This window comes from Ammospiza caudacuta, chromosome 16, assembly GCF_027887145.1.
Source record: "Ammospiza caudacuta isolate bAmmCau1 chromosome 16, bAmmCau1.pri, whole genome shotgun sequence".
In the NCBI taxonomy this organism is placed as follows: Eukaryota; Metazoa; Chordata; class Aves; order Passeriformes; family Passerellidae; genus Ammospiza; species Ammospiza caudacuta.
In genome coordinates, this window is record NC_080608.1 from 9987868 (window position 1) to 10012326 (window position 24459).

The following is a 24459-nucleotide window of genomic DNA, read 5'->3' on the forward strand; positions in this document are numbered from 1 at the left end:
GAGACACAGCCCCCTGAAGGACCTCAACTGCCTGAGGACATTGTGGCTAACACTCAGTGATGAGGCTGGGGGGAACCATCCCACTCTTTACACCATCTTGAAAGGAAGTTGTAGCCAGGTAGGAGCCGGGCTCTGCACCTGGGCAGTGACAAGACAAGAAGACACAGTCTTAAGCTGCACCAGGGGAGGTTCAGCTTGGGCATCAGGAGGAATTTCTTAACAGAAACGGTGCTCAGACATTGCAGGGGGCTGCCCAGGGAGGTGGAACTTCTGCTCCTGAAGTGTTTCAGGACAGACTGAGCGTGTCCCTCAGTGCCATGGTCTGGTTGGCACGGCGGTGCTGGTCAGAGGTTGGGCTCGGTGACCTCCAGCTCTTTTGCAGCCCAGGTGAGCCGGTGGCTCTGTGAGGACAGCCCCGGTGCCCAGGGCAGCAGCGCACGGCACTGCGGGAGAGCGCCAGCCCTCGGCCCCAGCAGCGCCCGCCATCGCAGCGAGACCTTCGGGGCCTTTTGTACCGCTCCGTTACGCGGCACGTTACTTTCTGTTCACCGAACCCCGCACACTTATTCACTGATTCATTATTTACATTTATTTCGCTCCTTTTCACAGCGCGGGGCCAATTCCCCACAGGGCCTCTTCCCACACGCACCCGGGCCGGGCCCGGCCCTTTTCCCGCTTCCTCCCGCCGCCGCCGTGGCGCGCGCGCGGCCCCGCCCCGCGCACATCCGGGTCCCGGCGCTGGCCCCGCCGGCCCCGCCGCCGCTCCCGTCCCGCCGCCTCCCCCGGCAAAGTTTCGCTGCAGCAGCAGCGGCGGCCGCGGCCCAGCCGGCGCCTCACGGACACCCGCCCCGGGGAGGCCGCCTGCTCCGCGCCGGGTGGGTCGGGGCGGCGGGATGGTTGGGGCGGGGAGGTTGCGGGCCGCGGGGTCGCGGCGCTGCGAGTCGGGTTCCGGGCGGCCGTGGGGGAGCGGGGGGAGACGGGGCCGAGGCCTCGGGCGGGCCCGCGGTGACACCGGGGGTTACAGCGGGGCGGGAGGGCACGGGGAGCGGCCTGCGGGGGAAGGAGCAGCCCCGGGAGGGAGAGGAGAGCTCGGGGCCGCCCGCGGGGCTGCTCGGACACGCGTGGTGCCGGTACAGGAGCGGGCACCGCCGGGCTCGGCAGAGGCTCCAGAGGGTTGTGTCTTATTTTTGTTGTTTGGGTTTTTCCGGGTTTTTTGTTTTTTTGGGGAGGATTCGAGGACTCTCTTAACTGGAGTCAGGCCTGAGCGAGCGAGGGGAGAGCAACAAACACGTTTGCAGGCGGTGGTGAAGAGGCGGGAGGCGATGTGCGGGCTCACACACACACAGCGATCACAAACACACACACACAGCGATCACAAACTCACACTTGTCCACCTTGGCCTTCTTCTCGTGTAGCCCTGACAGCTGCCTGACAACAGATGCACGGCTTCGGTGATTTAGAATGGCAATTTTTGTCTTCTGCGGGTTGTAAATTTAATAGAGGAAATATGCTCTTGCGGTTAAAAGCACAAGACTGGAAATCAAATGATCTGTGCTTTGTTCCAGTTGTGGGGTTTCTAATGTGACCTTAAGGTGATTGAGTGATATTTCACAGGAAAGTGAGATAGGGAGGAACTGATTCAGCAGTAGTGTTGAATGTATTATTAAATAGGTTCAAGAATGGTTGTTGAGTCTCTTGGTAGAATAGGTAGGGATTTAGAAATTCCATGCAGTGAATCACTTGGGCTCACTGCTGTAACAAAACCTCCAAGGAATAACTGTCAGAATTTGCATCAGCAAAGTTTTGTCTGTCACGGGAAATTAGATTGTCAGTGTATGATGGGTTTAGATGAAATCTCATGCTGTTTTCATTCCTTCGTTAGTTTCAGGTAATTAGCCTGCCATGGGTGGCTTTAAAAAGAATGAAAACTGAAATGTGCGTAGTTCATTGCGTGTGTCAGTTACAGAAGTTCTGCTCAGAATGTCTTCCTGGTCCTCTGAGGAATCACAGTTTGACTGGAGTAAAGAAAAAGGTGCAAACACTTGCAGGCATGTGCCTGTGCTCATCAAAACCTGTAATGCTTTATGAAGTTGGCAGCTAGTGGTAGTGGAAGTTAATAGAAGCAGCAAATAACTTAATTGAAGATGTTTCATAATTAGTGTGTTGTAACTTTTGAGAGTGCCCTGTCTGTGTTGGATTTAATGTCTTAATCCCTACCGTTTGATAGTGGTTTACTTTTACCTCTGATATTATAATTTTGTTCACTTGGCCTTGAAATTGCAGCTAAGTGACTAATGCCACTTATTTCTGCAAAATAAAACCCCAAGAAACCACGTGCTTACTGGGATACCTACCTTTTACAAACCTTTCTTTTCCTTTCAAATGTGGAGGACATACACGTGAGATAGGAATTTTCTCCTTTTCTGAAGAGGAGTTTCCAGGTGGAAGCCCAGATGGACAATCATGATGGGGCTGACAAATGGAAAAGAAGGAAGAGAGGTTTCCTCATTTCTTTCTATTGGTGACAAAAGATCACAGCAGGGTGTGCTGCTGTGTACAGCTGTGGTGGGTGTTTTTTTGGGTTTTTTTGAGGTTTGTAGTTTTAACCTCTAATGGAACTTGAAGGAACAACTGTAATTGTTGACCCTGTACTATTTTGTACTTGTTGGAAGTCAGATTTTTAATCTTGCACCTGGAGTCGGCGATCTGTGCAGAGTTTTTATGATCACAGAATATTATTTGAGCTGGAAAAAAATGTCTCCCAAGCTGGAATGCTCATGCTCAATTAAGGAACTTTTTGGGCTTACTTGAAAGTTCTTTACAAATTATATTGTGATCTTTAATGCTTTGGATGACATATTTAATTGCAGAAAACTGTCCTCTATTTTCTTTATAGGTGTCTAAGGAAAGTGCTAGGGACTCTTTTATTGCTCTTGGCTGAATTACATACCTGCAGAAATACTCCTGTGGCAATTCTGTGCAATCCTGTGTCTTCCCTTCCTTCCAGTTAAGGCCTTGCTGGTTATATTCATGTTTGTTTGGTTTTTTTTAATTTTAAGTACGAATTTCTTCAAATGTCTCTCTTAGATTTGGTGGAATGAATTTTATTTTAATCTGTTAATATTTCTTTAAAGATCTTTACTGATTTTTTTTAATAACAGGTAAGGAGCTCGTGTTCAAAATGAGAAGATTTATTCTTGTGTGAGCTGAGTGCACTTGAGATATCTTCACGGCTAACGATAAGCAGCTCATTAAAAGCAAGCTGAGCAGTAATTTAACACTTTCGCCGTTATCATTAGTCACAGTGCAAGTTCCTGCCCTGTTTTCTGGAAGCCTTTTTAGCCGTGCTCCTGTGACCACGCAGAGGAGTTTGGCTGGCACTGGGGCGCGCTTGACCAGCGTGGGTTGGCGCGGTGCAGGGCGCTGCCTGCCAAGTCCCTCTCCCCACTGACCTACCACCAAGGTTGTGCTGCCAGCACTGTCATCCTTGACAGAGGATCTTTGTCAGAGTCCCTGCTACTGATACACCAACTATGAAGTAGTGTCTCTGAATTCTGGGTCAGTGGATGTCACAAACTGACAAATTTAGAATACTTTGCCATTCATTCATTCTGTGCGAGGGGAAAAAAAAACTTGCTGAATTACTATTGTCAGTGTTCCCTCCAATCCTGTAGCTTTTGTAAACTTGTCACAGGCTTAATGCAATTCAGTTGGAATGAAGTGTATACACACACACACACACATATACATCTTTATTTTTTGTCTTCTTTTAAAGCTTTTTGGCTGGCCCATTTTCCAGGTTATACTTTCTGTTGCCAACTCATAGTATTTAGAATCTTGGTCTCTAATGAAAGTCTTGCACGTGAGCATTTACATTTTTAGAAGGCTTTGTCCAGCTTGTTAATTTTTCAGCATACTTTAGGGTTTGTGAAAAGCACAAGATACCCTTTATTTTCCCATTTTTGTTTCCAAGTGTAGTACTGAGGTCATTCATAATCACCCACTTGCTTGTCCATGTCCAACCTACCAGTGGAGGCATAGGCCTTTGTTTTCATGTAGTGAAATGTAGCAGTGCTTTTCTCTGGAATTTTAATTAAGAAATGGATTGTAAGTTGTAGTTATCTGCTTTGGTTAGAGTAGATCTTAAATAACCTTAAAAACAGGAGGCAGTTTCAGGGCTGTCTGCTGTTGATGGTGGCATTTTCCAGCATAATGCTTCTGCTGGAAAGTGCCAGTTAGCTGAAACAGAAAAGTGAGAAAATGTACAGTTCTGATAAAACACTTAAGGAAGACAGGTTTTGGTTCTAAGATGGAAATTATAGTTTTCAGTATTTCTGCATAAGCTAATTGCTCAGTAATTAGTGCAGCTGCAGAGACCAGGGGCATGGGAGCATTGGATTTTTTTGTTGTAAATGTGGATGCTTAGAGAAATAGACCAATTTAGGCATTGCAAGTTTTGGTGTTTTTTCCCTCTCCCTTCCCCTGCATCAGAGTTAAATTCAAATTTTGCCATGATGCAGAACAAATTCTGTTCTTCAGTTATAATTTTTCTGAGCTTTTATTGACATCAGATGGAAATGAGGATGCTTTGGAAATGCAGTGGAGCTCTCTTAGTGATCTCTTTGCCTGGACCTCTTTTGTGGTATAAATCATTATCACTGCTACTATTTTTTGAGAAAACTTTAGGAAGAAGCAGAAGCATCACTTTGCTATCTGAGTTAAATCTTCCATGTACATTGTATTACTTGCTGCTTGTGCTTGGCCTCAGAGTTTGTTAGGTTTTTTATAAGAGAGTACTGGTTAAATACTTCTCAGCTGACAGAGCTAAATGCTTCAGCTTTTTTTTTAAGCTATGTTAGATGGTGTACAGATGTGGAAATTAAAAGCAAAAGTATTGTGTGAGACAGCCCTGTCAGCAATTGTCAGTAGATTTTTCTGTTTGCAGGGCAGTCACGGTTAGTAAAAGTTTTGAAGATACCAGATAGTTCTTTTCTCTTCTTGTTTACATATATTATCAGTTAGATTATTTTGCCTTACAAGGCATGCTTGAAGCAAGAAATCAAGTGCTAGGGTAGAAGCACTTACCGTAGGTTTTGGTCAGCTGGATGCCAGTTCTCATGAAAATACCACAAGTTCCTTTTTGATATAATTTATAAAAGCTCTTTCATCTTTTACTTAAACTTATGGGGATAAGAGGCAAAAGAAGTTTTTTCATTGGTGGTACTCCTTGTGGCTGAGATGTTGCACAGGGTAATTGAAGAGAAATCTTTTTTGTGGAGAAGCTTTGGCAATGGTTTGAAAGATGCAAGCCCTTCAAGTTCATTGAACAAGTTTTTAACCACAGTGTCATCTTAGGATTTGTTCTGTGCTTGATGTGTATGGAGAAACTGGAACTAACATTTCTCCTGTGTTTGGTTTAAAGACAAGACTTAGTATGTGCCATTGCATGGGACTGTGTGCTGGGCTACAATGTGAGCTTGGGAAAATGATAGTAAAACTCAAGCACAATCCTGCACAGTTCCTGTCAGGAAATTTATAAGGAAAGAAGGATTTTAATAAAACCAAGTGAAATGATGTGTGAGGTTGTAGTTTTAAAGAAGGTATTGATCTGTGTATATAGCATAACACACTATAATATACCACTGCAGTTGAGTTTCTGAGCCTTCTGTATGACTATGTATGTTAATGTGTGTATGGAGTCAAAATACTTGAGCATTTCTGAGTTTGAAGGGCAATAAAGTTGAGCACAAGGGCTGACTGCAGAACAGCTTTAACTGCAGATCTGCAGCAGCTCTAATGAACTCCCAGTTGTGCTGCTGCTTATAAGTGGTGCTTTGTTTATTGTATGAAGTTGAGCCTCAAAACAGCTTCTAATCATCAGCAGTGAAGTTCCTTGTTTCACATTGGGTATGATGCTGCAGGAGGCTTCCTGAATTTGCAAACAAGTAAATGAGTGGGAAGAGAATAGTCCTTAATTTGAACACAGCCTTAGTGCTGGTTGTAGGAAGGGATGAGGGTCATTGGTTTTACCCATTTTAAAATGGTTTTACCCATTTTATTCTTGTGCATGTGAAAGCATCATTCACTGCCCTGCTGTTTGAGATTATGGTTTGCTTGGTTAATGGTACTTCAAACCTAGATTTTGCAGCTGGGAAATTAGTTTGGAATCAATTGGAGAATACATTACATACAAAATGCATCTCATGAAAATAGGTTCACCATATTTAATGTGACATTTTCTGTTCTGCAGTGACTCTTGCTCAGGTCCTTTTAGCCAGAAGGAGATTCCTTGGTATGGCATCAAATGGACCTACTGAACTTGCCAGTTTGATGGAGTAGGCTAAGGAAATTTCACAAGAATTGATAAAGGGAAGTCAAGTTGCTCAGTATTTTTGAAGGTGATAGAGTTCTCCCATCTGCATAAATGAAATACAAGTTCTGTTGTTGGCCAACTTGGTTTATATCTGGCTGGATGAAGTATTAAGGAGGGGGTTCAAACAATGGAGCTGTTCACCCAACTAGTTTCCTTCCATTTGCTGTAGTCATTAACAAGAACTTTTAGAGTATAAATAATGCATACCCCAAACTCTAATTTTGATACAACGATTGCTTCCTTTTATACTTGCCCTTTAAAAGCCCCCTCATGCTACTCCATGTAATTCATTACACTCACTCCTAAAAGTGTTTGTAGCTTTTTTAATGTAACAGTGTGGTTTTCAGTTGATATTCTCTTGTAATTCAGCTGAAAAGTTATTTAATAAAAGAAGGTAATGCATAATAGACCCTCTGCCTCTTAAGAAAATTTAAGCAAGCTTTTTTCCCCATGAAAGTTGTTACCAGCTGTGTCTAGAGGTGCAGCAATAAGAGTAATTTGTGCACCACTGAATGAAAACGTGACTTTTTAAAGCATTTGTTTCTGTATTCAAAGCTCAGTGATGCTCTGTGGTACTGCAACCACAGCTCATAACTTGGGCTTTTAAGCCTCAGAAGAAATTGATTGTAAGTACAGATGATCTGGGGAAGCTGTACCTGGCAGATGTCAGGATTACTTAGAAACTTTTCACAGATTAGATGCTGAAATTACAGCAAATGCTACAAGTAAATGTTCTCGATGTGGTTTATGCCACACATTCAGAAATCTAAAAACCCTGCATGAATTGCAATTTCTACATGGAAATATTTGGTTTCTACTTAAATACCTGAACCTACAACTTCGTGGCCTTAAATAGCTCATGAAGCCAGCTCATGATTCATGAACCTTTTTAACTCTGCCTTGTTTTCTTAAGAAAGGCAAAAGCTGTAAACCTTCAGTGTTTTGCCATCCAGAATGAGCTTTGGGCAGGTGTGCAATGGGATAAATTCAGTGTCATTTTTTACTTCTCAAAGCCTATTAGTATTTTGTTGCATTTTCTTTCTTGGCCTTGATTTTCTTGATCAGGTTCAAATACACTTCTAATGAAGAGTCTTTAAAGCCTCATAAGTGGCCAAAATGGAGTTACAGTGGATGATATTAAGGACTTCAACAGTTTCATTTTTCAGTGGTTATAGCTACAAGCATGTATGTGGAAACTTTTTTTGAAGAAGTTGAAGCAGTTTTGATCTGTTGATCAGAACAGTTTGATCTGTTCTGATGCTTCTGAAATACTTGTTTTACCAGGCTTTGCTTTTGTTATGGGCCTCAAATGTAAAGTTTTTAGAGTTAATTATGTTACTTACTGTGAGCAGATTATTTCTAAAATGATAGTTTTTAGGACAGTCATTTATCATAATTCCCTTGCCACTTGCTCTTCAAATACAAATTACTGTAAAATATCATCTTAGTAGAACTGTTCCAACTTCCTTTCCTTTTAGTGAGCTTGTTTATTCCATGAGTGTGCTTGTGGCTAAATGATGTTGGAATTGTATAAAACAAATAAAGTATCTTTCCTAGTCTATCCATTATGTTCAAAATAATAAAAAACAAAATGAAATTTTACATGATCATAGCATAGAATTGTAGATCTTTAAATTTGGTTTCTTAATACAGATGGGGCTCCTGTAATGGGATAGATCAGGGGATGTTTGTTAAGATCTCCTTTGAGTTCAGCTTAACTAGAGGAATTTCCAATGTATTTTCTGCCTTGATGATGTGTAAGATTCTTTGAAAGCATAGCTGAAAGCAAAAATAGAACATTTTAATTGTCTCTGGTCTGAGCTTCTAGGTGGGTTCATTTCCTTTTCTAGGGGTGTGAGCAGTTGCTGATCTTGCAGCTATTGAATGTATGCGAGGCTTGAAAGTAAGTTAGTTGCAACCATAAACAGCTTTTACTTTTTGAAACAGTAAACTTTTATCCTCAGTAAAAGAAAAAATTCAGTCTGAGTTCCTGGCCAAGTTTATTTCCCTTTATGTATTTCCTGTTACTTTGAAGGGTGCAAAGATTCTCATGTGGAATAGTCCAAGGGATCTAAATTAGTCTGAAAGTGCAGACATGGTGATACTTCTGAAGAAAACAGGTGATACGTAATTATTGGAGTTTTTTCCTTTAGTTTTTTCTCAATACCTTCTTCTAGGGAGTTACTGAAGCAGTGGGAGACTTCTATTCTCTCTTCTTTTTTTTCCATTTTGTTTTTTTATGAGAGCTGTAGGAAGAAAGACCTCCAAACAGTTTGACTGTTTGTTTTGCTTTTCCGATTTTTTTCCATATTACTGAAACAAAGTTGAATAGTCAAAGAAGTACCAATGGGATTAAGCTACTACATGATAATGGATTTTTTTCCTGTAAAGAAACACCAGGTGTCCTTGGGTTGTTCCCTGCTTTCCTCACCCTCTAACTCCATAATAGAAAATATGGGATGGTTACACTTGGGACATGAATGCCTTGCCCGGGGATGTTTGCTGTAGCTTTGGCTGCTGGTGCTTAGCACATGGTTTTGTTAATAGAAGGATCTGTCCAAGTGCCTGAGTGAGCCTGTAAATGTGCCCAGACACTTAAAAAGCCTTATCAGATGACTTTTAGTTTATCAAAGATGAGAGGAAAAAAGATCTTTGTGATTAAAGATAGCAGTCTAAGAGAACCAGCACAGAGATATTTAACATTTTGCTCCCCCCACCCCCTTTTTCTCTTATGTGCAGATTTGGTGTCTTGGGCTGGGGTAGGTGTTCTAATTCACCGTGGTTTATCAAAAGTGGAGAGACAATGTTGTTTGGCAGTCTCTGTAGCAAGAGAGGAAGCATCTTTTGTTATTGACATCCTTTCTCTTAGCTCTGCTCTTGCTTTTTGCCAGCTGCTCATTGTCTATACTTGCTTATTTAGTATTCACAAGGGATTTTACAAGTTCTTATCAGTTCGTTGCCACAGCACATCATTTCCTCTTGTCATCGGTACTCCTTAAATTGCTGGGGGGAGGATTTGCATTAGGGCTGGTGAGTGGTAAAACACCATTCATGAGCCAGTTGTTCTGCTCTTCTCCTTTCCGAGGCACTTTGTAGTAAAGGTCACATTTCTAATGCTTACTTCACCATGTCTTTTCCCCGCTTCTTTTTTCTGGGGAGAAGAAAACAATTTTTTTTTTTTTTTTGCCAAGGCTAAAAATATCACGCTCTTCAAATACTCTTCTTAAAAGATATAAGGAAGTGCAGCATAAAATTAGCTACAGCTAAAAAAAGGTTGACCACCTCTCTGGGTGGCTGGAGAAGGTTTGGTTTGTGCTTTTTACTGGGTTTTCTTTTAATTGTGCTTTGTTTTCTTTGTCTGCAGTTTCTTCCCAATTTCTTTTCATATTCTCAGAAACATGGGGTGACTAATTAGACCTCAAGAAAAAGCAGATGCTTTAGGGTTTTTTTTTCCTTTTTGGAAATAAAGATCTGTTTGAGAAGCTGAGTATTTCCATGCAGTATTGGCCTTGGAACTGGTGGTTCCAGCCTGCCTCTTCCCTGTTCATAGCAAATTTAGTCTCTTAACACATCACCATGACAGGGATATATTGCTATTTTTAAAGCATAGTCCTCAGGCCTATCTTCTGAGAGCAAGTAATCAATTTAAGGAGTGTTAATGGGAACTGTGCTGTCCCCACTGACCATCATCCCTTGATGGTCCCTTTTCCCACTAATCAGCAGTGCAAGCTTTGGGGACTGATCACTTTTTTTAAGTGTACATAGTACTGCTGGGATTTTGTACAAAATCAGGTGCAATACTAGGGTTGAAACAGGAACTCTTCTCATATATGCCTTTTGTTTTATTTACCACAGCCTTTACTTGTTTATAATTCCTTGTTCAATTATCTTTTTACTAGAACTAAATTGGAGGAATCCATCATCGTTTTTGATGCGAAGGCTTCATCACTGACATCTCTATGTTCATTTGTCATCCTCCAGGAAATAATACGGCTCATCAGCTGCAATAAGTGCTTTGGGTGTAAACTGACATTTATTTGGAAAAAAACAAATTAGTTAACAAAAAACCCAACAGACAAAACCCAACAAACTTTTTGAAGACTTGTGTCAAATGACGTCAATGGCCAGTTTGTTCTCCTTTACTAGCCCAGCTGTAAAGCGTCTGTTGGGCTGGAAACAAGGAGATGAAGAGGAAAAATGGGCAGAAAAAGCTGTTGATGCTTTGGTAAAAAAGCTGAAAAAGAAAAAGGGTGCTATGGAAGAACTGGAGAAAGCCTTGAGCAGCCCAGGGCAGCCCAGCAAGTGCGTTACAATCCCCCGCTCCTTGGATGGACGGCTGCAGGTGTCTCACAGGAAGGGCCTTCCCCATGTCATCTACTGCCGTGTGTGGCGCTGGCCGGATCTGCAGAGCCACCACGAGCTGAAGCCCTTGGATATTTGTGAATTTCCTTTTGGATCCAAGCAAAAGGAAGTCTGCATCAATCCATACCACTACAAGAGGGTGGAGAGCCCAGGTATGTTTGAAAGTTACCGTCTGAAAAACTGAACAGAATCTTTGGTAACCACTTAACTATTCACTTCATCCTCCTCCTCCTCTGGTGCTGTACAACCAATTGAAAGTGGTGTGAGGCAGTTTGGGAGAGGAATGTTGAAAGTGCACATTACTGGCGGGGTTTTGGGGAGGTGTGTGGTCCATTCTGTACTAATGGTCTGAACTGTTTTCTTTGGAATTAATCACCTTTTACTCACAGACTTCTGAAAGTTAGTAGCAAACTTCTCCTTTGTTGTGAAATAGAAAACAGAGATGTGTACTTTCAGATTCACTTTCTTTGAGAAACTTGTTTCAAAATCTCAGTCCTTGCAACTGGAGAAACTTGTTTCAAAATCTCAGTCCTTGAAAGGTGGCTGTCTTTCAGGAGCTTGCTATTTAATCAATGTGTGACATGAACTGAGGAGATGAAAAATAAAATTAATAAAATTTTAGGGTGGTAGAGTTCCCCACATGACTTCCAGTTAGGAGATAGCAGAGATGAATAGAAGCAGGAGATGTGATCAGTTAGAGAAAGGTGTGTGTCAGGTAAGGAGAGCCTGCTCTTTAAATGTGCTGTGGGAAAGGTGAGGAGGATTGGGATTGCAGTGGGAGAGATGAAGAATGTTGCCCTGGACAGTGTGGTGAGGAGTTGCTTCCCTTGCTCCCCAAAGTGGTTGTAACTGCTGCATTGATTGTAGTGCTCAAGTGCACTGCTGCAGCACTGAAATTCCAGACTCCAGCAGTGCTGAAGTTAAAATATATGGCAGTGCAGATTTTGTTTCTCATCAGTGGAAAGGACAATATGTAACTGTATAGTTTGACTGTAGTAATAGAGACTGTATTCTCATTTTCTCTGATTTGCAACGTGTGCAGATGTAAGTTTTGCACTTCTGCATCAGTGTTTCAGTGTGTGCGCCACATGTAGCCTGGTTTGGTTTATTATTTTTTTTAAAAAGGTCATCTTTGAGTTGTGTGAAATGTGTGTGTTTTTTTGTGATTCTTGCAAGAGTAAAGTTTGAATCTTTCATTAAGAATGATGTAAAAAATAAAGGAGAGAGGATGGGGCAAAGGCATGCCAGATTCATCCCCTCCTCCTCTTTCCACCCCAGCTAGAGTTGAAATTATCATGATGAGCAGAATATTTGTATCTCTTACCTTATATTTCAGGTTCTGACCTAAATGCATTTGGGATTTGTTTGTTTTTTGCAGTTCTACCTCCAGTGCTAGTGCCTAGACATAGTGAATTCAACCCCCAGCACAGCCTGCTAGTTCAGTTCAGGAACCTGAGCCACAACGAGCCGCACATGCCTCACAACGCGACGTTTCCGGACTCCTTCCAGCAGCCCAACAGCACTCCATTCTCCATCTCACCAAACAGCCCCTACCCCCCTTCTCCAGCCAGCAGCACTTACCCGAGCTCCCCAGCCAGCTCTGGCCCATCCAGTCCCTTTCAGCTGCCAGGTGAGTGCAGCCTGAATGGCAGGTCAGTAAAAATCACTGAAATGTCACATGTTGTTGTGACCCGTGACCTCAGGAATTCATGATGTTTGCCTTAAATGGCTTTTTCTTTTGTATTTTATGGGATTTATTTCCTAGTTTTGTCACTGGTCAGTTTTATTTTTCCAACTGCTTTTTGTCATGGATGTAATACTGGTGAGGTTTTTTTGCACAGCTTCACTACAGATTAACTAATCCATATTTTAGAAGAAGAATTAGCAATGAAAAGAGAGCAAATACAGGATGCTGAACAGGAAGTTTACTGATGTCTTTCACTGAATAAAAACATGTAAAACATGGTGTCTAACTGGAAAAAAGTACCATTTTTGTTGGGAACAAGTTGGATTAAACTGAATCTGTTTAACCGAGTCGAAAAATACAGAAAAAACAATTGATAGGGACAAAGGAAAGAAATCTTACTGATTCTGTTTGATTATTGGTGTGGTTTATACAGCCAGGAATTTAGTAAAGACTTTATTTTTCCACTAGCTCAGTGGCCTAATCTTTTTAATCTGGTTGCTCAGTTCCCCAGAAGTGTCCCAGTCAGAGAGTATCTGTGTTGGCCAAGTACTGGGATCACTGGGTGGATGCATTTATGGGGCACAGTGGGGTGTTGCCACACTGAGTGCTGTGCTGATGGAAGAAAACAGATCCACACCTCTGTAATGAACTCAGCCTGCAGGAGCAGCAAATCCCCCAAACTCTTCTAGGCCTTTGTTACACTAAGCAAATAGTTACTTCTTCTACTGCTTTGTTTTTGAACACTGAGAAGAGGGTAGGCAAGAAAGTTCATGTTTGTGTGACAAAAACGGGGAAGCAGAGTCATCAAGCCCAAATGCAGGAGTGCAGGTATTAAAGAAAGAAAGAAAAAAAGAGCATCTCTTATTTTTTTTCAAGTTTCCAATCTTGTTATTGGTTCCATAGGTGAAATTTCAGCTATTGCAGGAGTTTACTGTAAAGACAGATGGCTGTGTTCAGATTTCTTTGAAAATGAGGTCAAATTTTTTAACATCTTGTTTGGGAATATTTTTGTATGTTTACAACTGTAGAATGTATAAATATATAGTCTAAATTGTTGAAATTTATTCTTATTTTTTTCATGTTTGTAGCTGATACTCCACCTCCTGCATATATGCCCCCTGATGAACAAATGGGGCAGGATAATTCACAATCTATGGACACAAGCAATACAATGATCCCTCAGATCATGCCAAATATATCTACCAGAGGTAAGTTGTATAGTCTGGTGTAAAATTACATAGTTTGGTGCCTTGCAACTCATGATCAAACTGAATTAATAACTTCAGATGGGCCAGTAAATCTTGCTGGTAGATGGAAGCAGTCCTCTTAGGCAAACTAGGGCTGTAGGAGACATAATTGAGAAATAAACTTAAATTGCTTCTTTTTATTTTCATCTTTTCCTTTCAAAGTTTCAGATGCATAATATTGCTTACAGTGAGTTGAATTTTTGTTCATTTCTTTTCTGCTACGTTTGCCTGTTGCTGGAATAACATTTGCACAAAGGCTCTGAAAATTGAGTTAATACCAGTTATAACAGATTTTTTAAAAGTGGGCAGAAGAGTTATGTTTTACGTGCTATCACATAGTCTGTTCTGTGTGTGTACGTGTAAGGTTTTTTTGTTTAATATCAGGATTAGAATTGGAAAAAACACTAAAATCAACAGGCCAGCTAAAATGCACAAAGGTCAAAATCTTTAAGGTTATAATCAGGACACTTCTTGCCCATCATAATTGTTTACTCAGATTTTACTTAGCTTGATGTTTTGGAAGGTCTGCTTGACAGTTATAGCTTCAGTGTTTTAACTCTTCCCTAAACTGTTCCTTCCATTTGCTTTTCAGATGTTCAGCCCGTTGCCTATGAAGAACCCAAACACTGGTGTTCCATTGTGTATTATGAGTTAAATAACCGTGTTGGGGAGGCTTTCCATGCATCTTCCACAAGTGTCTTAGTAGATGGCTTTACAGATCCCTCCAATAACAAGAACAGGTTCTGCTTAGGTTTGCTCTCCAACGTTAATCGCAACTCAACGATCGAGAACACTCGGCGGCACATTGGCAAAGGTAAAGCTGAGTTTGTTTTATTGCAAAGGTAAAGCTGGGTTTGTTTTATGGCAAAGGTAAAGTGGGTTTGTCTTATGGCAAAGGTAAAGTGGGTTTGTCTTATGGCAAAGGTAAAGCTGAGTTTGTCTTATGGCAAAGGTAAAGCTGGGTTTGTCTTATGGCAGAGATAAAGCTGGGTTTGTCTTATGGCAGAGGTAAAGCTGGGTTTGTCTTATGGCAGAGATAAAGCTGGGTTTGTCTTATGGCAAAGGTAAAACTGAGTTTGTCTTATGGCAGAGATAAAGCTGGGTTTGTCTTATGGCAAAGGTAAAACTGAGTTTCTTTTATGGCAGAGATAAAGCTGGGTTTGTCTTATGGCAAAGGTAAAGCTGGGTTTGTCTTATGGCAAAGGTAAAGCTGGGTTTGTCTTATGGCAAAGGTAAAGCTGGGTTTGTCTTATGGCAAAGGTAAAGCTGGGTTTGTCTTATGAACCAAGTCCTTGGTTTTATTTCTCTACACTGCAGCAGTGATAATTCTCAGATGAAAATGCTAGAGGTAATCCGAGATGTGATACATTATCTACCTCTGCAGTATCAGAAAACAACTTAGGCATGGTTTGATTCTAATTAGTCAGGAATTGCATGCATTTTTCTTTGTCATTAATTAAAAAGACTAAATATTACCCCTTCCTTACCAAACTAGATTGCCATTGGGGCTTGCTTGTTAGGGTAAATGTAGTAGTCTGTGTTTCAGCACCAAGAAACATAACATGATATGCCATGATACTCCACATTATATCTACTTCTTAAATTCTGCATACACCTTTGCAGTATGTCAAAGATTTTTTTTTTGTTTTGTTGTTGTAAGGTATTACCTTCTGTCTACAGTATGTTCAAATATCTTGGTGAGTTGGCAGCAGGACTTTGAAGTGCTAATGCAAAACTGCAAGGGCTCATTTGTCTGAGTGAATCCATGGGGCGTGGATGTGTGTGGGAGGGATTCCTGGAGACAGCAGGTTTTGCAAGATCTTCTAGTTTTCCTGTACTGTTTTGGCTGATAGTACATAGAGATGCACTGTTTTCATCTTTGATGGAATGTGCCTGGATTATCTTAAATTGTAGAACACTTTTTCGAATTTTTTTTTTGCGATTAACTCAGTCCTGAGAAGAGAGCCCTGTTTCTCCTGCACATGTTTAGAAGCCTTTTTACCACCTAAGCACATTTGGTAAAGTTGGCCTTGAGTTTTGATTGATGAAAGTTCATTCTTTCCCATAACAATCTTTTAATTAGAAATAACTATAAGTATGACAAAATTTTGCAGATAATTTGGAGACCAGAAGTTCTGTTTGTGTCTGTTGGAAATTTGGCCCTGTGATGCAGTTGTCCAAAAAAAATTTATAAATAAAATAATATTATAAAGGAGAGCAAGTGATTTGTGGGGCGTGGGTGGTTTGTGAGGCTCTTTTGTTTTGGCTCACCCCTTTTAGTGGTATTGGCAGAGAAATCTTGTGCATCTGCCTAAGGTCAGAAGTGTAACCAGGACCCATCATCATATTGTAGAATAGTAATGAGCTTTAAAATGGCTGCATCTCTAATAATAATTATTGAACTTAAGCTTTGCTTTATGGTGACTCTTCTGACAACAATTAAGGTTATTTAAAGATAAAATACTGTTTATTTAAGGCTTTTGCTTGAAAGGTCTTGAAGTTTTGCCTCCTTAGAGCCACCCAATCCTGTGTGCTAAAGTTTTTTACTGTAGCTGGCAAGTAGCGGTCACTGTCTTTTTAAATAAATAGGGTTGTGTTGTGGAAATGCAGTCTTGCCCACCCCAGATTCTGTGACAGCTGCTTGCAGTTGTTGAAGCCAACAGTTCCTCTGCAACCTCCCTCCTACCTTAGTCCCAAGTGGCTCTAGCACTGCTCACAGCAGTGGCTGCTGTCTGAAAGATTAACTTGATCTGTTGACTTGCTGCAGCCTCCTCTGGCACACGATGGGATGGTCCTTAGTGCATTCTCAGGGTATTGCAGGGAAGACTTAAACAAAGCTTGGAAAACTGGGATAGGGGAGGGAAGGCAGGTGTCTCAGTGAAGCAGCAGGGAGCACCTGAGTTTGGATGCTGATGGGATGGGCAGCTTTTGTATATTAATTTTTAGCCAATAATAATATTGTATAGACTTCAAAACATGTGCATAGCTGAACACAGGCAGATATGATAGATCTGGGTGCTTTGTTGATGTTAAGGTGTGTAAACCCTGATGGTAATTAATTGGAGCAGCTAGTTGGACTTACCTGTCCTTCAGCTTGATAAAATGTACTGAAAATCAGAGCAGACTGTGGATATTCTTTCTCATTCATGTCCCATCACTGACCCTTCTCCCAAGACACACCTATTTCTGTTCTACTTGGCACTGGCAGAAGCTGCCAGGTGTATAAAACTGGGGTTTTAATAATAAATTCATATAAATTCTCTAGAAAAATAGCTTGAAATAACAACTGAAATGTGGCAGTAATTTTTTTTTCATTCTATTCTGTAATTGATCAGAGAAGGACATCTAGTGGCTGGTGTATCATGAGCCTGCTGTGTTGAAATGAGACAGTGTGTTATAATGCAAGTAAAAGCTTTCCTGAAAACCTCTCAGGCAGAAATTTATTCTTTTTTCCCCCAATAAAATAGAATTTAAGATAACTACCTCGAAGTCAGAGACAACAAAGTAATTTGAAATGTTCTTATCTTTGTTTTCAAGGAGTTCATCTCTACTATGTTGGTGGAGAAGTCTATGCTGAGTGTTTAAGTGATAGCAGCATATTTGTACAGAGCAGGAACTGCAACTACCACCATGGCTTTCATCCAACAACTGTATGCAAGATTCCCAGTGGATGCAGCCTGAAGATTTTTAACAATCAGGAGTTTGCTCAGCTTCTAGCTCAGTCTGTCAATCATGGATTTGAAGCAGTCTATGAGCTCACCAAAATGTGCACCATTCGAATGAGTTTTGTAAAGGTAAATTATTCTGAGAGTATTTAAGTTTATTGTGGGTTTGGGTATTTAGCAATAATTCCATTAGCACTGTGGCAAAGCTGTTCTGGCCTGATGGGGTTCTTTTCAATTATAAGTATATTTAAAGTGATTAACTGAGGGAGAAGGAAATCAATGCAAGAAGGGAAAAGCACAGATTCTATATTGAATGTTGGCTGTGTATTCAGTTACTTTAGTATTCAGGACAGGAATTTATTCATTATGGTTGCTGTAATTTTGTTAAAGGAGATTTAAGTTCATGGTCTAAATTTAAAGGAGTAAAATGAATAACAAGTCCACTAAAAGAATGGGAGTAGAAAGGAGCAAAATGATTGAAGAAAATTTTCAGCTTTTTCAAATTGATTATTAGTTTAAAAAAATCCCTGGATATGTAAAAAAGACATGGTTTGATTTCCTGAAGTTGAGGTGCTGTTATTGTCACAGGAGTGTTTCCTGAGCATTGTTTAATCAAGATGTTGTCTGTCTCAGGTTTAGTGTGGAGTCCCAACTTGGGCTTTCCAGGTGTTTTGTTTGCATCTTGTCCAAAAGATGTCTCATTGGTTTTGTCAGTTATGACAAATACTGCTGAGTTTGAGAGTGTGGAGGAGAGGGAGCAGGGGGGTGAAAGGGAAGAGAGATGTGGCCATGGCCAGGAGTCATCCTCAGGAGCTCCACAGGAGGCTGTAGCATGCAAGACATGACTGAGGCTTCCCGGTGCAGCTTCCCTCCTGCTCCTTCCCAGCCTCGGGTTTGTTCCTTTAGATCACTGTGACTAGATTGAGAATTACCTTCAGATAAGTATCTTGAGATCATGACTTCCTGTTTCTGGTTGGTAGATATTTTAAAAGACAAGCATGTCCTCAAATTGCTCAGTACCCTTTTGTTCATTTTCCAGGGCTGGGGAGCTGAATATCACCGGCAGGATGTCACGAGCACCCCGTGCTGGATAGAAATTCATCTTCATGGGCCCCTCCAGTGGCTGGATAAAGTACTTACACAAATGGGTTCTCCTCTTAATCCCATCTCATCTGTTTCATAGTGCTGCAATTCCACCTTCAGCCTTATTTTTAGTGAACTTATTCTAATTCTAGAGAAACTTCCAGTGGATACTGTGAGCTATATGGAGAATGGATCTTATGATTTAACTTTTTTTTTTAGATCCCTTTGTGACCAATTCCATTGTGTATAGCTAATCAGTTTTACATTTCAAATTGTTCTTGTGATGCTTAAGTGACAGTTGAGCCCTAAGGGAAAAAATAGTCTATTGAAAAATTCAGAACACTTTTCCCCTTCTTCCCCTTAAAACTTAAACAGACAAATGTCTTAACTGGAAAACCTTTTTGTTCTGTAGGGACAAGAATTAATGAAGACTGACTTCAGAACATAAACACATATCATAATTTGGGATTTTTTTAATGTGTTTTAATGAAACTATTTCAACATGTGCAGCTCCAGCTTGCAAGCTGTATTTTTAGCTTAATGTTTTAACATCTTAAGGTTGACATCTGTCATAAGCAAACTTAGACTTTATTATGGCTAATTTGCCTCAGATTGTACAATGTGATTTTTTTTTAATGTACACATGAAATATACTTTTTACAAATATTGGAGTGGTGTAAAAACACTTGTATTTTCTATTGGAAAATGCTGTCATAAACACATTGTATATTAATGCAGAATAGCAGTTCTTAGCCTTTTCCCACTTTGGTTTTGTAATATTTCTTTTAACCACCATTTAAAGTAGTAATTGATCCAAGATAAACATCCTGCACAGTTCTGGAGTAGTGATTCTTGTTTTGCTTTGATTTACACTCATGCCGTTTGGATTTGGTTGCCAAGGCTATTTCTTTTTAGGTACCTTTCTCTATTTTAACATAAACACTACTATTTGTAAATGGCAGTGCTTACTACTTTTTGGAAGGAATAAGTTTTTTGTTTTCTTTTTGGTGTTCTAGCTGTTTATTTTACCTGTCTGGAATTGATCTGTGTTAGGCCTTTTTAGTCTCTCAGTAGACATTATGCAGTATTAGTGATTACACTGTATTTAATTCACTTTCAAGTATGAGTTTGAGTCTCTTTGAAGACTGTGAGTGGCTTAGCAAATGAGTAACTGAATGCAGAAGCTTTTACTTCCAGATCATGTAATTTAATTCAGACCTCTTGGTAATGACCAAAAGTAATCACTTCTTTGTAGCCTGCATAAAACTGTGCTCTTGATCCTGTCCCTGATGGCAGGGCTTCAATCAGAAGACTTGTAGCTGTGGTTGGCATCTTTATGGGATTGAAGGACTGTGTTAATATGACAATGGAATTTCTCTCTCACATCTAAAGAATCACAGAATGTTAAGGGTTGGAAGGGACCTTAAAGATCTCCCAGTTCCACCCCCCCTCTCCATGGGCAGGGACGCCTCCCACCAGACCAGGCTGCTCCAGCCCTTCTCCAGCCTGGCTTTGAACACTGCCAGGGTTGGGGGCATTCACAGCCTCTCTGGGCAGCCTGTGCCAGTGCCTTACCAGCCTCACACTAAAGAATTTCTTCTGTATGTCTAAGCTAAATTTGCCCTCTTTCAGTTTGGACCTGTTACTCCTTGTCCTGTCACTACAGTTGTAGACAGAGAGTCCCTCTCCAGCTGCCCTGTAGCCCCTTCAGATGCTGGAGGGTTCCCATGAGGTCTCCATTCAACCTTCCTTCTCCAGGCTGAACAGCCCCAACTTTTTCAGCCTCTCTCTTTAGGGGAAGGTGCTCCAGTCCTTTTACCAGAATTGTGACCTCAGGACTTGCTCCAGGAGTTCCACATCCTTCTTACACTGGGGGCCCAGAGCTGTGCTCAGCACTGCAGGTGGGGTCTGACAAGGGCAGAGCAGAGGGGGCAGTGCCCTCCCTCCCCTGCTGCCCAGTTCCGTGGCATGCAGCCCAGGATTCTGGTGGTTTTCTGGGCTGTGAGTGCTCAGTGCCAGCTCATGGTGAGCTTTTCAGCAGCCATCACCCCCCAGTCATTCTCTGCAGGGCTGCTCTCTGCCCAACCTGTAGCTGTGTCTGGGATTGCTGGATCCAGGTGTAGGACCTTGCACTTGGCTTGGTTGAACTTAGTGATGTTTGCATTTGGCAAAGTAGAGAATTTAAACACTGTACTGAACACTAAAATCAATTACATAGCATATGCATATTTCTATCCTTTATATCATAAAAAAGAGGCTGAGAGAAACATGTTAAGAGAATTAGAAGTGAATTATATACAAAATTTTGCATGCAGAAAGACCTTATTATATTTTTTAAACTCACCTTGCTTTTTCTCTTTCCTGAACACCTTTTCAGAAAAGGGTTCAGTGTTTGGGGGAGAGGCTGAAAACTATTATGCAAATACTTATTAAAAGATGTGTTGCAGTTAATTACTGCAATCCTGAGAAAATTATTTTTTAAACAAGTTCTTGTGTCTTCTGTTGAACGACAGTTTCTCCTCAAATGTGGAAATCGTGCATCGTATGGTACCTAAGTAACAAATGATCTTAGAGGATAAGAATTGTTTACGTGTCATTAAAATGTTTTTTATGAATTGCCTTAAAGGAATAAACTGTAACACTTCTGCAGAACCCTAATGTTCTCTTGTACAGGAATTTCTGTATTACTGTTTTGGTTTTTTGTGTTTTGTTTTTTTAAACAGTTTCTCAAGTATGTGTGAAAACAGATGAGTGCATCTTCAGGAGAAGGGGAGTAACATTTATCTGCCACTTAGCTTTGGTTTCTTCCCTTTCATTCTTTGGAGCTACAGCCCACAGACAGTTCTTTTGATTGAATAAGATGCCAAGTCAGTTGGCCACAGGATCCTGCTTCTATTTTCTTCTTGGGGCCTGACGTTTGTCAAGCTGCTGAATATGTATATTTAACACTACAGAATATTATATTTCTTGACTAGCTTATGTAATAAATGACATGGCACATTGAATTAAGGAAAGATTGCAGTTGTAGGTACAAGATTTTACTTTATCCAAAATGTTTTTCACCTGGCTTCTTTCTGTTCGCTTGTATGCTTTTGTGTGGCCAACTGAATGACTCAAGAATGGGTGCTGCAGTGGGTGCTGTGAGCCAGAGCTGGTGTTTAGTGCTAGTATTGTGGTTAGATTGGCTACCCATGCACTGAACCATAATTTCTGCAATAATATCCAGTTAACCCACTTCTGATGCTGTCATTAAGTACTGAAGTGCTCTGGCATTTTTCTGCTTGTGTGCATATTCTGGAACTGCAATGGCTGCAGTGCTGGGATATCCTTGTGACTGCTGGTTTTGGCAGGGCAGGCTTGCAGGAGCAAACCCAGTCAGATTTGTCTGTGTTTTTTCCTAGTAGGGCTTTTTGGGAGCTTTCTGGTTAGCAGATTTTTTTGTGCTACTGGTTCATGGTGTTGCTAATCCTGTTTTGTTCATCTGTGCTGCTGATACAATATTCAGATCTGGGTGCATGGCTAGATTGGATAGAAAGTTGTTTGGTGCCAACAGTGTAAAGTGTCACCAGAGCAGGGAGTGCTGCTCCTGGTGTACAGCACCTCCAGAAATCACCCCTTGGTCTGGAGAGAGGGATGGGGAGATGGACTCAGCCAGTGGTGTGGGAGTGGTGCATGGAGCATTTCCAGTGTATCCCAGCTTAGACTGAGTGTTAGTCCTCTGTAAAAACTCATTTGGCTCTTATAGTGTATTTTCTTCTTTCTGTGCCTCTTCCTGCTTTGCACCAGCCCCAGCACTGTTGACAGCTTTGGCAGTACCAGCAGAGAGCCTGGAGCAGGCTTATCCTGGAGGCTTTCCTGGCAGTGCTTTCACAGCCCCTGAGATAAGGCAGCAGCTTGGCTCTGGTTCCTTACACACCTGGGCCTTGCTGGCAGCCAGGCAGTGCCTTGTGTGTCACACTCATCAACTGCATTAGGCATGAAGGGCTGACACTGGGTTATAGAATCTACAGGACCAAAATAAAACCACCTAGCTAACTGACCAGTGAGAGACAAATCTGACAGAACAGCCCAACAGGCAAAAGAATGATGAAACAGCCCAGGTGTTACAATTCAGGATAGAATTGTTTAAAATGTTGGAATTCTTTTAGTTTTGCTTGAAGCAATGATTTTTTTTTTCCCCACAGTATTAAAATGTGAAAGTTGTCAATTCTTGGGTGTAGGATTAACTTGGATTCTTGCAGTATAACTCTAGAGGACACTGAAATCTGTCGGGCTTCCTCACTAGTCTGAAATAGTCACTTTTTCAGGATATTGTTTTACTTGCTCAAAGTGTTGCTGGTGATGGTTTCTGGAAAGGCAAAGAAACAAACAAAAACCAAAAACAAAACCAAACCATTTTCTAAATGTTTTGCTTCAAATGACAAACATGTGACTAACTTTCTTCTGGAGTTGTGAAGTTTCTGTTGAGGAGGGTTTCCCATTCTGAATTCAAATCAATAGACCAAACCATCAGATTACAATATAATGTTGCTTTCTTGTGCTGCTCCATAAACCTGCTTCTGTGTTTGTTGCAAGCATAACCTTTATGCTTTTGTTTACATTGTAGAAAACACAGTTCTAGCAATGAGATTTTTTTCATTTAACTCTAAACATCTTTTTATTTTGTTAATTTTAAAATTACTAGGTTTTGCTATGTTATGTTTTTAAAGATATTTTTTGCATACTGCTGCTCATATTTCAATAAACAAAACAAAAACCCCACAGATTCTTCTGATTTCCTTTTTCTGTAATTCTGTGTCTCAAGTATTTTTTTACAAGGGTTAATTTATCACATGTAACTTGCTGCTGATACTTCTCCATGTCCATATTATTCCTCCTCACACAAAGGTGATCCTGGCATTTTAAAAATTCTTTTCTCTAGCTTTTTGGTAATGTGAAAGCTGCTGTGCTCTCAGAAACAGAGACTTAAATTATTTCCTAACTTCATTTTAAAGAGTTCTTTATTCTTGTAGAATGCAGCCAGCCAAAATGGTATCATTTTGATAGTACTTATGTAACTGTTTTTTGTACTACCAACTGAAGTATTTCTGTGAGACCTCAGCAATCTGCTGACTTGGGGGTGGTTGGGGTTTTTTTTCCACTGTGGCCAACCATAACATTTTGAAACTCATCGTGCCTGAATGTGTTGAGCTTGAACTGCTGACCAAGAGCCTTTCAGTGGATTGAAGGCTGCTCAGATATCTCTTGTAACTCAGTACTGCTGCAGTAAAATGTACATTTAGAACTTTAGTGAACTGTATATTAGCTTCTTTTTTAAAGATTGAGGGGAAGAAAACATTTCCCTTGCTTACCAAGATACTGCAGAAATAGAGGGTGAAAAGTGGTGTGCATATATTAAATCTTTTTTTGGCGGGATGAGTACAAAAACACTGAATCCCAATGCCACAATGACAAGTGATTTCTTTAGTATAAAACTGAAATTAAAATGTTGATACAACTTTATCTTGTCTGGGCTTCCTGCTTTGGGATTTAATTTTACCAGCAGACTGTCACCTGCAGTAATGCTCTGAAATTCTGACATTTTCCCAGTAATAAGAGTTTTTTCCTCTGAATGAGAATCCAGTCACTCAGGTAAAAATGTATTTTTTTAATTAAACTCTTGATACTGTACTATTTTCATGGGTTTGCTTCCAAGACAATGATTGCCATGAAAATCCCCAGAAGATTTACTGTGTTAGTATTACACAGATAATACAGGCTAATTTTTGAGCAGGATCTCAGATGAAGTTTCAGTGGCTTATTGGCTTTCCAGAAGCTTTATGTGGATTTTTATGAATAGTCTTTTAAGCAAAAAGCAAGCAAACAAAATACTTAGTTTATTAAAATTTTAATAATGTAGAAATGAAGGTTTGTTTTTTTTTTTTTTTTAATCTTACTGGTCTTTCTGGGGAATTTGGAGGTGCAGTAACAACTCTGGGAGTAGGTAGCCAAAGCAACATCTGAAATTCTTTATTCATGAGATTTTTACAGATGGAAAAAAAG

At 40.6% G+C, this 24459-nt stretch overlaps 1 protein-coding gene across 1 annotated transcript; it reads left to right on the forward strand.

Moving 5' to 3' along the window:
• Positions 1-738: 738 nt before the first annotated feature.
• SMAD5 (SMAD family member 5) lies at positions 739-23178 on the forward strand. The gene is made up of 7 exons (XM_058815173.1): positions 739-875; positions 10273-10887; positions 12114-12365; positions 13511-13630; positions 14262-14483; positions 17207-17463; positions 18374-23178. The coding sequence occupies exons 2-7, from the start codon at positions 10485-10487 to the stop codon at positions 18515-18517; spliced, it is 1398 nt and encodes a 465-aa protein (XP_058671156.1). The 5' UTR covers positions 739-875; positions 10273-10484; the 3' UTR covers positions 18518-23178.
• Positions 23179-24459: the final 1281 nt, after the last annotated feature.

Coding starts and splice junctions, on each gene's coding strand:
- SMAD5 (XM_058815173.1), top strand. CDS start 10,485: ATGACGTCAATGGCCAGTTTGTTCTCCTTTACTAGCCCAGCTGTAAAG. Junction 10,888..12,113: donor CAAGAGGGTGGAGAGCCCAG/GTATGTTTGAAA, acceptor TGTTTTTTGCAG/TTCTACCTCCAGTGCTAGTG. Junction 12,366..13,510: donor CAGTCCCTTTCAGCTGCCAG/GTGAGTGCAGCC, acceptor TCATGTTTGTAG/CTGATACTCCACCTCCTGCA.